This window comes from Labrus bergylta, chromosome 2 (genome assembly GCF_963930695.1).
Source record: "Labrus bergylta chromosome 2, fLabBer1.1, whole genome shotgun sequence".
NCBI lineage: Eukaryota > Metazoa > Chordata > Actinopteri > Labriformes > Labridae > Labrus > Labrus bergylta.
In genome coordinates, this window is record NC_089196.1 from 14,726,032 (window position 1) to 14,740,930 (window position 14,899).

The window sequence follows — 14,899 nt, forward strand, 5'->3', positions numbered from 1 at the left end:
TCTTGTTACGGTTGTATGCAGCAGGTTTCCAATGTAACATACACCACCATCACTTCACACCAAAGTGAACGCATTACCTGAGTCTCACAGCACCAGCTGCAGCAGAGCTTGCTGTTGCAGCTTTGAGGTGTATAGCATAGGAAGCTGCCACAGACGCATCAGCAACAGCTCTCAGCGGTATGACTTTAGTCCTCTCTCCATGGGCCAGGGTCAGTGAGCCTGAATATAGACATTGATGGAGAAGGTGATCAACAATAGAGAATTCAAACAAATACTGCTTCGTGGAAAACGACCTTAAATAGATAATGAAGGTGGTTTTCAATAATCTATCTATATGTACTGCTTCAGATATAATTCTCTGCGTGTTTTACCTGAACTTGGGCTGATCACTCCCAGTCTGAGCCCAGGTGGAGCCTGACCTGAAGGATATCCAGTATTCCACTGCACCCTAATGTCCCCAAACAGCCCTGTTCGTGTCACTTCTGCTTCACACGTCCCTGTTTCTATACTTGACACCTGCAGAGCCAGGGAGGCAAAGCCAACCTGTACAAAAAAATATGAGAGAAGACAGTTTATCATCCTGTAAGTGTGATGCCTTCTTTATCATAACAATAATAATAGAGAAAAAGTATAACTTCTCCTAACGCTGTTGTAACAGCTTAAGTTAAGTACAACAGAGACAAATTGTTGTACTTTGACAAATCATATCATGAACAAAACAAACAAACAAAAAAGCATATACAAAACTCGCCTCAGAGCTGGCAGCTACTTCAGGTACAGTCACCGTGGCAACACTGGCCTCTTGAAAGAGTCGAGGTGGGGAGCCAATAATAGGACTGACTAGTCTTACATCTGTCAGCTCTGCTGTGAAGCTCTTCCCCGCTGACAAAAATACCTACAAAATAAGTTATATATGTCAGGATAATAAATAAATGTTAAAAAGGAGCCTATAAACAAGATGAACTTCATTTTTGAAAGGTTTTTCTTTGACCCCCCCCCTGACCAGAAGTCCCTGTAATGGCCTGCCCATCCTTACCTGGCTGCTGATAGGTACAGTGACAGTACTGAAGGTCTGTCCCTCTCTTATTAGCAGCCTTCCTTTGGCTTGTCCTCCAAGTATCTCCTCCATGTCCATCACTTCATCCATCTCTCCACTGATCCTATAGCCCACACTAGCGTTGCCGAATAGCCCAGCAAGCCGTGTCACATTCAAGATCAGAGCTCTGGTGACCTCAGACCCTGACCCCACTACCACTATGGATTGTTGCTCAGGATCCAGGGAGAAGACACCATGGGGTTCATCGTTAGCGAGCACCCTAAGGGTCGGAGAAGGTAAGTAATTAGTTCAATTATTTAAGAGATTTCTCTGGTAGTCCATCGATTTTGTTAAGTTTAATATAATAAACATAATGAGAAACCTGATTCTTGTTCTGATGAGGTTTGGGTTGGCGTCCAGAGTAGCACCACCCTCCACAGCTGTGAGCTGGACAGTGTAGAGCTCCTCCAGCTCTGGCTCTGTATCAGGCAGCAGGCTGAGAACAATTTCAGCATCTCTTTGACCCTCAAAGATCATTACTGAGCCAGCTGAGGCTAAAAAGTCCCTGTCCATATCTGAGTCACTCTTTATCTGCCAATGCACCTGAGATGTGAGAGAACTGACACTTTAACAAAGGGCACATATATTTGTATTCACATATGATGCTGGATTTGATTGACACATAATAAGTGTGTATGATGTTGTCTTACCGTGATGTTACCCGTGACACCCTCCCTGCGTGTAACCAACAGTGAAATGTTGAAAGGACCCTCTGCTTCTGTGGATTCATTGTAGATGTGCTCTTGAAGAGAATCCAAAGTAAACTGGACTATACCATTTGGATCACCAAACTTCTCTATCTGGGAGTAAAAAGTTTTTTAAAGGAAAGATTAGGGGTTAGTAAGGTGATGAGGCTTGCCCCACATTAGATGTCCAGGTGTTTGGAGATCAATTTCTTCATCAGTTACATAAAAACATTCCTGCAGGCATACAGAAATCCAATGAAGTACCTTCAGTGTTAAAGAACCGGCCCGAGGATCCAAATCCACCTCTCCTGACAGAACACTGAGCTCTATGAAGAATGTCTCCTCCACCTCCACTTCCCCATGGGGGAGAATCTGCAGCTCTATGCTGTGTGTGCCCTCCTCTCCATCCCTGAAGAAGAGTGACCCGTTCACAGGCTCTCTAATGTCTGTGTTGACTGGAGGAAGGACGTCATTGCTGTTAGGGCCCCGAATAATCCAGGCAACCTGTTGCAAAAACATGAATTAGTATTTTTCTTCTAAAATGAGAACTTCTGGGAGTAAACTTCTAGCTAAATCTGTTCAGAAAAAATACTTTTTAATAGTAGTTTCCATACCGTTGCATTGCCCACAAAGCCTCCTGCTCTCTCCAACACAAGACTTAGTTTGAGGGTGGAGTTAGGGTTGACCAAAGTGATCAGGCTGTCGTTGAGAAAACGGATGAAGCCACTTGTAGAGTCGCTCTTGGCGATGGTTACTCTGGTAACATGTTGAGAGCCGAGAATTGCTCCTCCTCTAGCTCCAACCAGCAGGACCTCGAATGTCTCTACATGCTCACTGTTGGAGATAAGTTCAGTATTCATTTGTAATTATTAGTAAATTTTAATTTTTGAGTTAAAATACACAAGCTTAGCTAACAAATGAATTATGAGTGAGTTTGCTGGATATACTGTGTGTAAGGTAGTAAGCAAACAGTCATTTTAATTATTTTAATTTCTCCTCTCACCTGTCCATGTCATCTATTATGGAGACATTGATGTAGCTGGTATTTTGTCCATGTGCAAACATTACTGATCCATTACTCAGGATGTAGTCGAGGTGAGGGGTTGCATTCAGGCCTCTAGAAATGAACTGAGCAGAGACTGATCCATATGTGCCCACTCTCCTCACCACTGCGATCAACAGAGTGCCCACATCCTCTTCAACTGAAAGAATGAAAGTCAGAAGACAAAGGTTGTATATTTAAAAGACAATATTTTAACATTACATTATAGGAGAGAGATGTAAACAGGTTGCAATTGTCTTTGTTGTACCTTTACCTGTAATGTTGACATAGTCTTGCCTGAACTCCAGGATACCCTCAGCATTGTCATTCTTAAGTATTACCACAGTGACAGAGGAGATGCTTCCTACAGCCGGGGGCTGGTCTTGCTGGAGACCTGACTCTCTCACTGTGTAGTCCACAGTACTGACCACCAGAGGGAGACACAGAATAACAAATTAAAAGTCACAGACAAGAAACCTATGACATTTGCATCAAAACATTATTTGGACTCCAAGCCCATTTGAAACACTTTTTTTTTATGACAGTGTTCCAATTGATATTGTAAATATTCAAACTAAAAAAAAGGACATTTTCTCCACTTCAAAAGGTTTTTCTACCTGACGTTGACTAGCTCCACTTCAGTAATGTTAAGGAAGAACAGCTCAGGCCCTTCTGAAAGACTGTCATCCAGGATCTGCAGGGTGACTTGTTGTGAGGTTTGGCCTGTTGTAAAGAGAAGTCGTCCTGAAGCGGAAACAAAGTCCTCTCCACTGATCGCTGTGTTGCCTGAGGTTTGGTAGGTCACCCACACTCTGCCGAGGATGCCCAAGGAGCGATTTACTGTGACATTGACCTGCGACATAGAGATCCAATATGCGATAGATTGGTACACACAATTTCAGTTTGAAATAAGACTACTACACCAAACAGTTGATCAATATACTGTATATACTGTTTCATTCTGGGATCTCACCATTCCCTCTTCCTCAGTTGCCCTGATCTGATCCTGGTCAAAGGAGAAGATGCCATATGGGTTGTCACTGGCCGCCATAATAATCTTGGCATGCTTAGCAATGGGACTGATTTCCAGTCCAGGGGTGATGGAAGTCAGTGCAAGCTGGTACTCAAGGCGCTCTTCAGGAAGGTCATCATCCAGAGCCTGGTGTCATAACATATACATCAAGAATATTTAAATGAAAATCACACAGAAAATGATAACCGGTACTAAAAATTTTTTTGAGTGAACATTTTAAATCTGCAATACAGTGATACAGACAAGTCTAGATTTATATCACTCAGTACCTTAAGAATAATCATGGCAGTGGACTCTCTGTCTCTCAAAATCACAGTGCCAGAGATCGCTTCAAACTCAGACACCACAGCTGGAGTGATATTCCAGTAAACCTGGACCTCTCCAAACACACCTGGCCCTCTCACGAGGCTGGGGGAACCAGACAGATATATAACACGTTTCAAATTATATTATGGTTTCATTAAATGTGGTTCTGACATTTTAAACATATTTGGTTAGTGCAACAGTTTCTTACTCTCACCTGACCACAGCACTACCGTTGTAATCTCCCTGAGGTTCGCCGATGAGGACGTTCCTTGATGTCTCTTCTATGCCAATAATACCCAGAGCAGCCTTGTCTGCCCGGATAGCAATGGACGCAATTCCTTTAGTAGTACATGACAGACCAGGTTAATAAAGACAGATGAGGAAGGATACAATTAAGGAATCTTTGAAAGACAATCCTGAAATGTACATTTTGTAAATCTGTCAGTGAGCTATTTTTCTAAAAGTGCTGACCATCTAAGGGATCAATGACAGCACCGCTTCCAGCAGGAAACAGCTTGACAGTGAAATGCTCATCTCCTTCAAGTACACTGTCAGCCAGGGCTCTTATCACAAACGTCTTCATTGAGTCAGTCTGGAAAGTATAAAAAGTAAAGCAGAATATTCCACAGAACATTAAGTTAAGACATCAAGCCTGGATAGCTAGATGTAATTATTACAGGCTGACTAAATCATTCAATAGAATAATAACAAATGATTTGTGATATGACAGTAACGGCACGCCTTGTACTCAGTACCTCAGTGAAAACAAGAGTCCCATTGAGCGGTGAGAGGTCATCTGCAGCTTGGTCGTCCAGCTGCCATCTCAGTGTCACTGCACCTTCACCTCCCACACTACGTAGCACAGCTAGTGTTGCCACGGCAGCAGGATCACCCTCAAACTCTGGCTCACTGACAATAACCTAAGTGGGATTGAATGAAAATATTATTACTGAAAAAGTCATACTATTTGAAAAGGTAGTTGTAGATGAGTTGAAAAATTAGAGATATCTAAAGGATTTAAGATTTTATTTTTGCTCCATATGTTATTGTACAAAGTGTCCGTTATTATAAGGATGAGGCACACCTCTAGCTTCTGAAATCCAAACCGTCCAAGAGGTGAGTCGTTTGGCGGTATGTTGATAGTTACAGAGGTCACTTCACCCAGTCGAGCACCACCAATCACTCGCAGTAAATCCACTCTGAAGGTCTCTGCAGTCTCCACAAGTTTGTCATCCAAGATGTTGATGGCAATCATGGCTTTTTTCTACAGATACGGATGAGTAAAAACTAGTAAATAACCTTAAAGCTTTTGGAATAAACCATAGATAACTTTATATCGTTGCTTGATGTTTAATGGATACATTTTTTTTTTCCATTTACCTGCCCATCTAGAAATGTAATATTCCCAGATGAGGGGCTGAAGTCACTCAGATCAGCAGTGATTGGCTGAGCCTCCCAGTAGATGACCAGTCGTCCAATTGATCCAGCCAGTCGCACAACCGACAGATGGAGGATGTTGTCTGGTGGTGGAATCTCGTATGCCAGCACGACTCCAGTGATATCCTGGACAAGATGTTTCAATAAATGTTTCATAAAGGAAAAATATTATGAATTATTACTTATATCTGTTAGTTACTGATCATTCTGATGAAGCTCTCAAGGAACCAAACAAACTGCATCAAGTTTATACTGAAATCAAAATCCCAGAAATGGCCCTGTCACCTCAGAGACATTGAACTGCAGAATCCCTCGAGGGTCATCGTTCTCCTGGATAATGACCTCGGCTACTTCCATACCAGGCCTCTTCAGACTCGGCTGCCCCGCACCAACTGACTCACTAATCAGCTCCACTCTGGTGATATTTATCAGGAAACTCTCCGCTAACTCTGGGATGTCATCCTTAGAAAATGCACATATACATTGAATTAATGTTAAAAGAAATGTCGCCATCTATCTGACAAGCACAATCATAATTAATTCACATTCACAAGGGAGGTCACTTAATGTATTTCTTTGGTTACAACTAAAATTACAAGAACAATCATTTTCATTAGTGTCATGATTTCAACATGACAACAAATAAATCTGCAAGGCAAAGATTGTGAGATGATGTGTAATGGTTTTACGAAGATGAATAGCTATTTCTGGAACAACTGAAGAGGAGGAGACAAGAGGAGAATGTGTTGGATTTTTTTCCTCTAGCTGTCGCCTACATTCAGCCTGTAAAGTCTAGTCTTTGGACAGTTACAGAACTGTTACAGGTTGTATTTTTTATCCTGAAGGCCAAAAAACAGGAGGCTGTCTGGGTATCCAGGCTGAATGAGTGTAAGTGTGGGATGTGTCAGAGGAGGAAGAATGAAACTTTTGCAATAAAAAATCTTTATGCTTTTACTCATTTGGAAGAGGGTTACTTCATATGTTTGTTCGTCATTCGTCCATAGGAAGCTAAGCCTATAGATTCAATACATTTAACTTTAACTGAACAATCTCCATACCGGTAGGATTGTGATAGTAACAAGAGCCACAGTAGCTCCATCTATCATGATGATGGTGTTGTCTTTGGGGGTGTAGTCCTCTCCTGCACTTGCTTGGTTAGAGGGGGGCTGATACAGGGCCGGCCCGCTCTTGTAGTGGACCGCCACCTCACCCGTAGAGCCCTGCTCCCTCACTATAGAGAGAGTCACATTGACTGGAGTCCCTGCAGGTAGGGAAAAGGGAGATTACAAAGAGAGTGTTAAGACAAAGACTTACATCATCTCATGTGGAAGAATTTTTGTAACAGCCTAAATCAAGAGAAAGAAAACTGTAAAACCTCACTCCTCCAAAATTGAATGACTGGTACTCAGCAACCAGCAAAATAAAAGCTTTCTGCATTGTGATAACTGTGAAAACACTTTTACAGACAAATCATCACTCTGATTAATTTCATGCAACAGAAGTTCTCACTCTGTGGTTCTTGTGCGAGTGTAAACTGTGAGTCCAGATGCCATCCAAACACCCCGTAGGGAGAACCATTTGGTAGGATGGTGATTAGAGCTTGAGCTCTCTGCTTGTCGATGACTGCAGCCTGTGTAAGGTCCCGCAGCCCCACAGTGGTGACATCCATGAGGGTGATGGTTACGATCTCTCTCAGCTCTGGGGCGCCATCTGCCAGCACAGTCAGTGAGATGAAGGCCTCTGACTGGCCCTCGGAAAATGTTACCTGCAACATGAAATACATTCTAACTTGAATGAAGAATTTTGTGATTTTAAATGTAGTTCTTACATTGTTTATTTTGGCAAAAATCTTAATTCATAAACATGCTGTCATTAGATACAGGAGTGTGTCTTTAGTATGACAGAAGGGCCAGGTTTACTCACCACTCCTGAAGTGGGGTAAATGTCCGCCAGACTGCCAGTGGCAACCCAGTGAACAGTCAGTCTGCCAAAAGTTCCTCTTTTCCTCTCCACTGTGAGAGACATCTGATTATTTTGCTCCAACTCTTCTACCTCCACAGATAGAGAATTCTGCATAGAATGAAAATAAATATATCTCTATATCAAATTATTGATATGAGTTCAAAATATCCTTGAGTACTGATAAGATTTCATACAATGACTGTTAAATGATGATTGCTTAAAATGCACAACAAATCTAATATCAAAGGTTTAATCCCTACCTGAGCAAAGCCGATGACTCCATGGGCATCATCATTGGTTGGGACTATGACAGTCACCTGACCGCCAAATCCAATCTCAGCCCCGCCCTTTGGATTCTTCAGGCTGACTTGGAAGCGTTCCTGCTCCTCAGGGATGTCATCATCTATGATGTTCACTGCTATCTCCAGCTCGCTGTCCCCCGGTGCAAAGTGCAACTCCCCAAAACTGAATGGGAAGAGGAAAATAAAACACAACATGCATTTAGAACTTTCTTGATGTGTTGTTTTATTTTGAGCAGAATATTCCTTCCTGACTATCGTGTTTTAGACTTTAAAAGACCATTTTGGTACCTGGGTATGAAATCAGACATATTGGAGACAGAAGTAAATTCATAAACAGTGGAGCTTTTCTCCTCAGAAGAGGCTAAGAGGGTCTTGGTGCTGTTGAGGGACGGCACCATGAGAGATAAGAAGCTCATTGCCGGAGGGGCCCTCAGGATCATGGCGAGCAGCTTGACATCAGACCTCCACGAGTAGAGTGATGAGCCGTTTCTTCCAGCGAGCAGGACATATGCTATGAGGAAGAAAAAAATGTAATCCACATGTCTGGTCAATTTGTCAATACTTAAAAGTATAACTTGAAAAACACAAAAAAAATATATATTTGAAAACAAAACAGCCTATGGCATTTTTGCTTACTGATCCCAGATGGAGCAGTGAAGGGGTGAATAGAGGTGAGGCCCGGGTGAGGAATCGACTGATAAAGCTGAGGGGAAGGCTGTCCTGAGCTCCACTGGAACACCTCACATGTCGGAGTAGGACCTGAAAAAAGGAAACACACACACACACACATAAACAAACACACACAAAACATGCATACATAGTTTTACATTTTTTTCATGCTGGAATAACATGTTTATGTAAAATAAGGACCGTTCTTACTGACACACCCAAGACTTTACAAATTACAACCTCTGCCTCCCTCTGTGGTTCTGCTCTGCTCCACACTAAGGCCTTTCCCGTAAACCCACAACAGGTCTGAACCAAGAAAACTCTCCACTTTTGCAGACTCAGAGGGATTATGTCTCATCAAAATATACAGAGCGTTGTAAAAATATATAATCAGGCCTACATTGTGAGTTTTGTCATCTTAGTAGGGGCAACAGAACAAGCCTGTTCTGTCTCTAACAGACACATCGTTTCGGAGTGCCTTCTAGAGTATCATTGGTTTATTTATGCTCTGCTAAACAATCAACTGCAGCAAAATCCAACAGAACGTACACTGAGAGTGCAACCACAGGTACTGTAACAGGTTAACATTATTGTAAAGCAAAACTCTTAGCATACTATCTTTAGCTTGAAACATAATTTCACTTATTTAAAAATCACAATTTTTCCAACTAATTTTCGCTAATTTCTTGGTGCAAGAATATACAGTTATTTTTCCCCACTATATCACAGAGACCAACAAGTCTCCTGTGTAATGGCACTATTTTGGGTAGCTCACCACTATGGTCCACAACAACATGCAAACATGAAACACATTGTTTATAATAGAAAATACATTTACTAAGCATGTAAGACAAAACATATTTATCTTAAATTAACATTTTTAAAGATGCATACCACCAATATTTGTTTTCATCCTTTATCTGCAAATATTGAAGGCTTGCTGACATGTTTGATCTTACTATTTTGGGAGAGTAAGATAAACACAACAGCCTTTATTAATGTTACGTGACACCAAAACAAGAATGGTCACCTTCAATAAGAACCAGCAGGAGTGTGTCCTCTGCTCTTGTGCTGATTGCATCTGCCTGAATGGCTCTGCCAGCGAGTTGAAGAGGCTGTGGATTCTGAAATCTCCCGTTGGTCCATTGCAGCAGGAGGCAGCTGACATTTTGTTTGTCTATGCACACCAACAGGTAGGGAACAGCTGCCCGGCTGAACGGAGAAATACTGAGGATGTTCTTTTCAAAGTCAAGAGTTTGGAGGAGGGCGAAGGAGCCTCCAGTCCAAACAAAAATCTGCAGGATGGAACATACAAAATAACAAAAAATGAGTTATTCATATGCTGTAAAAATTGAAATTCATTTATTAATTTCCATGATCTTGAAATGTCTGAAACAGATGTAAGATCTGTAGGTCAGCCTCACCTGGCTTGATGCTATTAGGTAATCTCTGCCTTCAGTTGAGAAGTGTTTCACATCCAGAGCTTCTACACCTAAAGTTTGTTCCTAAACAAATCAGATTGTCTAAAATTATATGAAGATAATAAGAGACAAGGTCTTTGAATGCTGTTGCATGACTGGGTTTAGACTCACCAATGTGACATTAAGGTCCATATGCAATTTGAAAATGCTAAGGTTGGTAGCGGGGGAAAAGGGAGGGCCACTGTGAGTGATGCCAATGTAGGTAGATCCATTCACTGCAAACCCAACACAAGAGCTTGGCTCCTGAATCCTGACCGACTGTAACGACCAGAATAAATTGTACCATCAGTGTCAGGCATACTGTACGTATACAGTGGGAACATTATGTACTGGCTGTAAAATAACACTGTTGTTAGCCTACCTCTACTGGCACAAACACACCCTGCCACCTATAAAGAGTAGCCAAGGTGTGTGAGGATCCAAACATAGGCCTCCTATCCAGCCTCATAGCCAGGGGGGAAGACCCTTCAGGAAGTGAGCACCAAGCGGAGGTGGGGTAATCCTCAAAGCTCTGGTACACACCAATCACTGAGAGGGGACCCTCTAGAAAAATAAAGGGACAAAAAGAAAAAAACATGGGGAAACTGCTATTGGAATGAACGTAGAAAACAAGAGGAAAACAGAATATGTATGGGTTATCAATCATCAGTCTCACCAGAGGCCATAGCTGTGTCAGACAGGGTCTCCCATTCCACACTAACAAGTGACTCCAGACCATTACTGCGAGACACGGTGAGGAAGACTGTTCTGCCACCTTCATTAGCAGTCACTTCTGTGTTAGTTCTGAACAGAACACACAGATAAAGACTATTTTAGCATTTTTTTTCCCATGAGTATTATTCTGTGAGTGTTTGTGCATTTGATCACATTTTCAGTTAAAAACTACTACTACAAGTGTTAAAAATATGACACACTACTACAAGTGTTAAAAATATGTAAAGTTTCAGAGCCTGAGACCTGTTGATAGTAGGTCCGATGCGGAACAAGCCAGATGGAGCTAAATTCTCCAGGACAGTGATTCGAGTTTGGAGTTGGTCACCCAGACGTGCACCTCCTGTTGGGTTAGTCAGGGTCACACTGAAGGTTTCATTGACTTCAGGTTCAGCGTCAAGTATTGCCCAGATCTCCAACATCTGAAACAACACAGAATAGTCTGTCAAACAATGAACCGGCTTATGCTGTGTAATACACAAACTAGTATGTTAATACTGACTTCTAATAGATATTTAAAAAAAGAAACAAGTCTTTGTGTAAAATGATATCTTAAAAGTAAACATAATTTCTCATTTACCAAGAAAAAATGTTCTCTACCTCACCTTAAACCTGACTCCATCCTCCAGTACCACAAACCCTCGTGCTGGAGTCAAATCCCCCTCGGCCAGACTGCCGTTTGCATCAGTGATGATGAACTGAACCGTTACGGAGCCAAATGTGCCTTCCTCTGGGTTTCGAACCACATACAGGGTGGCCACACTCTCACTCAGACCAGACACTGAGGTGGGCTCCTTCAGTAAGAAATGCTCGCTGGTGTTAAAAGAAATGACACCATGTCCATCGTCACTGGCAAGGATATTCACGGTTGCTAAAAGAAAACAGAAAGACGTAGGCTTGAAAATTATTTCATAACATTGTACAACATAGCTTCTTCAATCAGCTCATGATTCTTAAAAGACAGCAGTCATTTCAAGTTCTTCAGTTTATTTGACCTGCATGACCAGAGATAGATTGATGTTTCAAACACAATCTGGTATTTAAAGTAAAACATGTTTTCAAGTTCCAGTTCAAAGATTTTGCTACATGAACTGTAAAAGGTACACAAAAAGGTTGTTGTTGTTATTACGTAACAACCTGATTTGATGTGAATCAAATCCTGGCCCTGTTGAGTCTTATGTATACCATATTTGTATACCAGCATATTCGATGCATATTTATGGTATAAGACCTCTTCAATGAAAAGCAGAAGATCTATGCACATCATGCTTACACTGTTTGTACCACTGTCATATTATCTACCTGTTGTGTTGGTGCCCAGCTCAAGCCCCAGTGAAGGCTCGGACAGGATGAGCTGGAATCTCTCAGCTCCCTCTGGAACAACGTCATTGATGATCTGCACTTCTACAAACTTATACCGTTCACCATCGACAAAATGCAGCATCTGGAAGAAGAGAGGATTTTTTTAGGTTAATAAAGTGCAAGCTGCAACATGTCTGTTTAAACTATAAGTTAATGAGTTCATACTGAGGTAAGGATAGCTCCCCTTTATTTAGATTCTTTGACGACATTTTAATTCTCATCAGACTTCTTATTCAGAAATAAAGAGCCCTTTTCCATGACAAGAATCTAGAGCAGGTCCAGTTACCTGTGACTGTACCCTTGTAGATTTGAATGCTTCTGTAAGTATTATAGGATGTGCTGTGTTATTACACATGCAGTCTGTTTTTTGTGTACAGTGTGTGTACCTCTGTATATACTGACCATTTCACTGGTATTGTAATCCAGTCCTTGTTGAGCTTCCAGATTCTGAGCATAGAAGAAAAGAGAGACATTTCCATACGCCCCCTTGCTCCTGTAGGCCACGAGAGTAAGGGTCCCTATTGTTTCATTGACTTCAAACCTGGAGAGCAGACCATATTTGGATGAGAACTGTATTTCTATACTACTCAACATAAATGAATATAAGCACATTGCATTTCTTACATGGTACTTGTCCATTCAATGACTCCTCTTATCCCATCATTGGCAGCAATGCTAACCTCAGCGACCAAACCCTGAGTGTCTGGAGAAAGGACAACACACATAGAGGAAACATGTTTCATCCTTCAGATTTTCAATTGGCATCAATAATAGAATTAAAAGTATGAGCTTCAGCCGTGGCTTTATGGTTCCATCTACAGTGCAAGCATCAACAGCAAGAAATGAAAGAGGAAACTGTAGGCAATCTAAAAGCAGTCATGGCACATTTGACCAAAAGATTACAGCTAAGAAGCGTCTCCTGTAAGTGGATGGGTAGACTGAGCAGCCAAGTCTTTTGGATGGACTGATTTATGACCCCCTGAATAGTCTTCTCCCATTCACTCCACGGCCTAGACACCAGGAGGCCAGCTCCAGGTTTAGTTTGGCTTTCTCTATCCTCGCAACACAGTGCTACTCGGCTCCAAACAAATCCCCAGGCTTCCTCAATCATGGAAGGCATCAATCTCCCTCATCCAAGCCACATAATGACTGCTGCCAAAAGAGCGGCCGAGTGTTTACTGTGCGTAGAGAGGGTGGATAGTATTCTTGGAGTCTCCAAGTGCTGCTCTGCCTGTAATGTTCTGTCTACTCATCACTTTCTAAAGTTACTCATTCATAAATTGGACTGTGGTTTGGATTATGCAAAAGCAGTAACTACCAAGCTCTTTGCATTTTGACAGTAAACTAAATTGTTGTAGTTTAATATACCACACAGGAACATTGTATATAAAACTCCATGGTTTTCATCTAAAGCATGTAAACATACAGATGGTGACAAATTAAAGGAAAAACCCAAAATAATGTGGCTTAGCAAGGTGGTAGGCCATCAAAACAGCTTCAATATGGAATTGATTCTACAAATCTGGAGGGATGGAACAAAACCTTCCAAATGATACTCCCTCATTTGTTGTTTCAGTGATGCCTTGTGAGCTTTTGGACATAATCACTTGCAGTAAACATTTCTCATGATAGGAAGAAGGTTATGACTCCAGACAACTTATATTGAAGTGACTCTTTCCTCTAAGGGGACAAGAAGCCCCATCAGTGCCACCAAACAAACCCCTTGGCTTAACAGAGACAACAAATGTCTTCACTGCAAAAACATCAGTTTTTCCTTTAATTTGTCACCTGTCCATATGAGCTTGCAATTTTACCTGGCAGTGTGCAAAACACAACCTCTACTCATCAAACCGGGAAAACAGAAGAAAGTGATTTAATTAAAGGACACAATTAAACACAAATGTTAAATACAGAAAAAGTGCAAATACGTTTTTTTTTTGTCTTTTAACAACCCAATGATTGCAAATTCAATCACAACTTTCATAAGGATCATTTTCAATCTACTTCTCCATACCTAGTTGTGGAACAGTGGCAATGGTCGTGATGAGAACTGCTGATGTTATGTTGACCAAGAAGAACTCCTGCAGCTCTGGCGTGTCATCCTTTAAGAAAGTGGAAATGAAAAGCTTTTAATTCCACATTTAAACTAAATTATCTGTAAGGAAGCTGAGCTTGGTTCAAAATGGAGTAAGATATTTCAGGCAGAAATAATGTATTTTATTGATGAAACAACTTAAAGATAGAGTCAATAGCTTTTTTTTTCCGAAAACAGAAAATATAGACTTATACAAAAGTAATGTTGCATCTATCATGTCATCTTGGCCTCCATGCATGTGTGGTGGTGTCTGCAGAGTTCTCTGCCGGGAATTTAATGTTTTGATTTAGTTGACTCAGGATGTTTCTGAGTGGGTAGCTGGTGTGTTTCCCCCAGCCAATAACAGCACGCAGGTGAGTTTGGGAGTGGATACAATTCAGCCATTAAATGCGATTCAAAACCAGCGGCAGACGTAGGGGCAAAGAAGAGAAAATATAATCATACGAAGGCGAAACGCTTCGCTGTTAAAGTGAAATGAGATTGAACCATGTGTTGGTTTTCACCTGCGGATGCGGAGTTGGCCTGCTTTCTGTTGGACAGGCAGGTGCCAAACACCGTCGGTTAGCTTGTGCGAGCTTGCTAAATCATCAGATTTTCCATTACAGCAAATGTAATATTCTCAGGTAGACTGCAGTGTAGGTACAAGCAGTAAATGTACACTCTAAGTTCTGCGGTGGATGTGCCCAGGAGGAGGGGCCCAGTTTGAATGCTGTGTTT

The 14,899-nt window shown here is 41.5% G+C and overlaps 1 protein-coding gene across 1 annotated transcript in view; it reads right to left on the minus strand.

Moving 5' to 3' along the window:
- The window catches only part of adgrv1 (adhesion G protein-coupled receptor V1), a 96,197-nt gene that overhangs the window by 53,867 nt on the left and 27,431 nt on the right, over positions 1 to 14,899 (minus strand). Inside the window, exons 41-76 of the mRNA XM_065965461.1 lie at positions 14,102 to 14,189; positions 12,712 to 12,790; positions 12,490 to 12,628; positions 12,028 to 12,169; positions 11,331 to 11,596; positions 10,972 to 11,147; positions 10,670 to 10,797; positions 10,376 to 10,557; positions 10,126 to 10,272; positions 9,958 to 10,038; positions 9,564 to 9,828; positions 8,501 to 8,623; positions 8,153 to 8,375; positions 7,823 to 8,027; positions 7,524 to 7,670; positions 7,110 to 7,365; positions 6,659 to 6,861; positions 5,886 to 6,062; positions 5,544 to 5,726; positions 5,248 to 5,427; positions 4,919 to 5,083; positions 4,635 to 4,755; positions 4,378 to 4,501; positions 4,127 to 4,265; positions 3,798 to 3,983; positions 3,442 to 3,677; positions 3,099 to 3,247; positions 2,786 to 2,984; positions 2,397 to 2,616; positions 2,047 to 2,286; positions 1,747 to 1,896; positions 1,419 to 1,639; positions 1,037 to 1,316; positions 752 to 895; positions 372 to 543; positions 78 to 219 (exon numbers count right to left, since the gene is read on the minus strand). Coding sequence (XP_065821533.1) covers positions 78 to 219; positions 372 to 543; positions 752 to 895; positions 1,037 to 1,316; positions 1,419 to 1,639; positions 1,747 to 1,896; positions 2,047 to 2,286; positions 2,397 to 2,616; positions 2,786 to 2,984; positions 3,099 to 3,247; positions 3,442 to 3,677; positions 3,798 to 3,983; positions 4,127 to 4,265; positions 4,378 to 4,501; positions 4,635 to 4,755; positions 4,919 to 5,083; positions 5,248 to 5,427; positions 5,544 to 5,726; positions 5,886 to 6,062; positions 6,659 to 6,861; positions 7,110 to 7,365; positions 7,524 to 7,670; positions 7,823 to 8,027; positions 8,153 to 8,375; positions 8,501 to 8,623; positions 9,564 to 9,828; positions 9,958 to 10,038; positions 10,126 to 10,272; positions 10,376 to 10,557; positions 10,670 to 10,797; positions 10,972 to 11,147; positions 11,331 to 11,596; positions 12,028 to 12,169; positions 12,490 to 12,628; positions 12,712 to 12,790; positions 14,102 to 14,189 — 6,278 coding nt within the window. The remainder of the gene's footprint in view (positions 1 to 77; positions 220 to 371; positions 544 to 751; positions 896 to 1,036; positions 1,317 to 1,418; positions 1,640 to 1,746; positions 1,897 to 2,046; positions 2,287 to 2,396; positions 2,617 to 2,785; positions 2,985 to 3,098; positions 3,248 to 3,441; positions 3,678 to 3,797; positions 3,984 to 4,126; positions 4,266 to 4,377; positions 4,502 to 4,634; positions 4,756 to 4,918; positions 5,084 to 5,247; positions 5,428 to 5,543; positions 5,727 to 5,885; positions 6,063 to 6,658; positions 6,862 to 7,109; positions 7,366 to 7,523; positions 7,671 to 7,822; positions 8,028 to 8,152; positions 8,376 to 8,500; positions 8,624 to 9,563; positions 9,829 to 9,957; positions 10,039 to 10,125; positions 10,273 to 10,375; positions 10,558 to 10,669; positions 10,798 to 10,971; positions 11,148 to 11,330; positions 11,597 to 12,027; positions 12,170 to 12,489; positions 12,629 to 12,711; positions 12,791 to 14,101; positions 14,190 to 14,899) is intronic.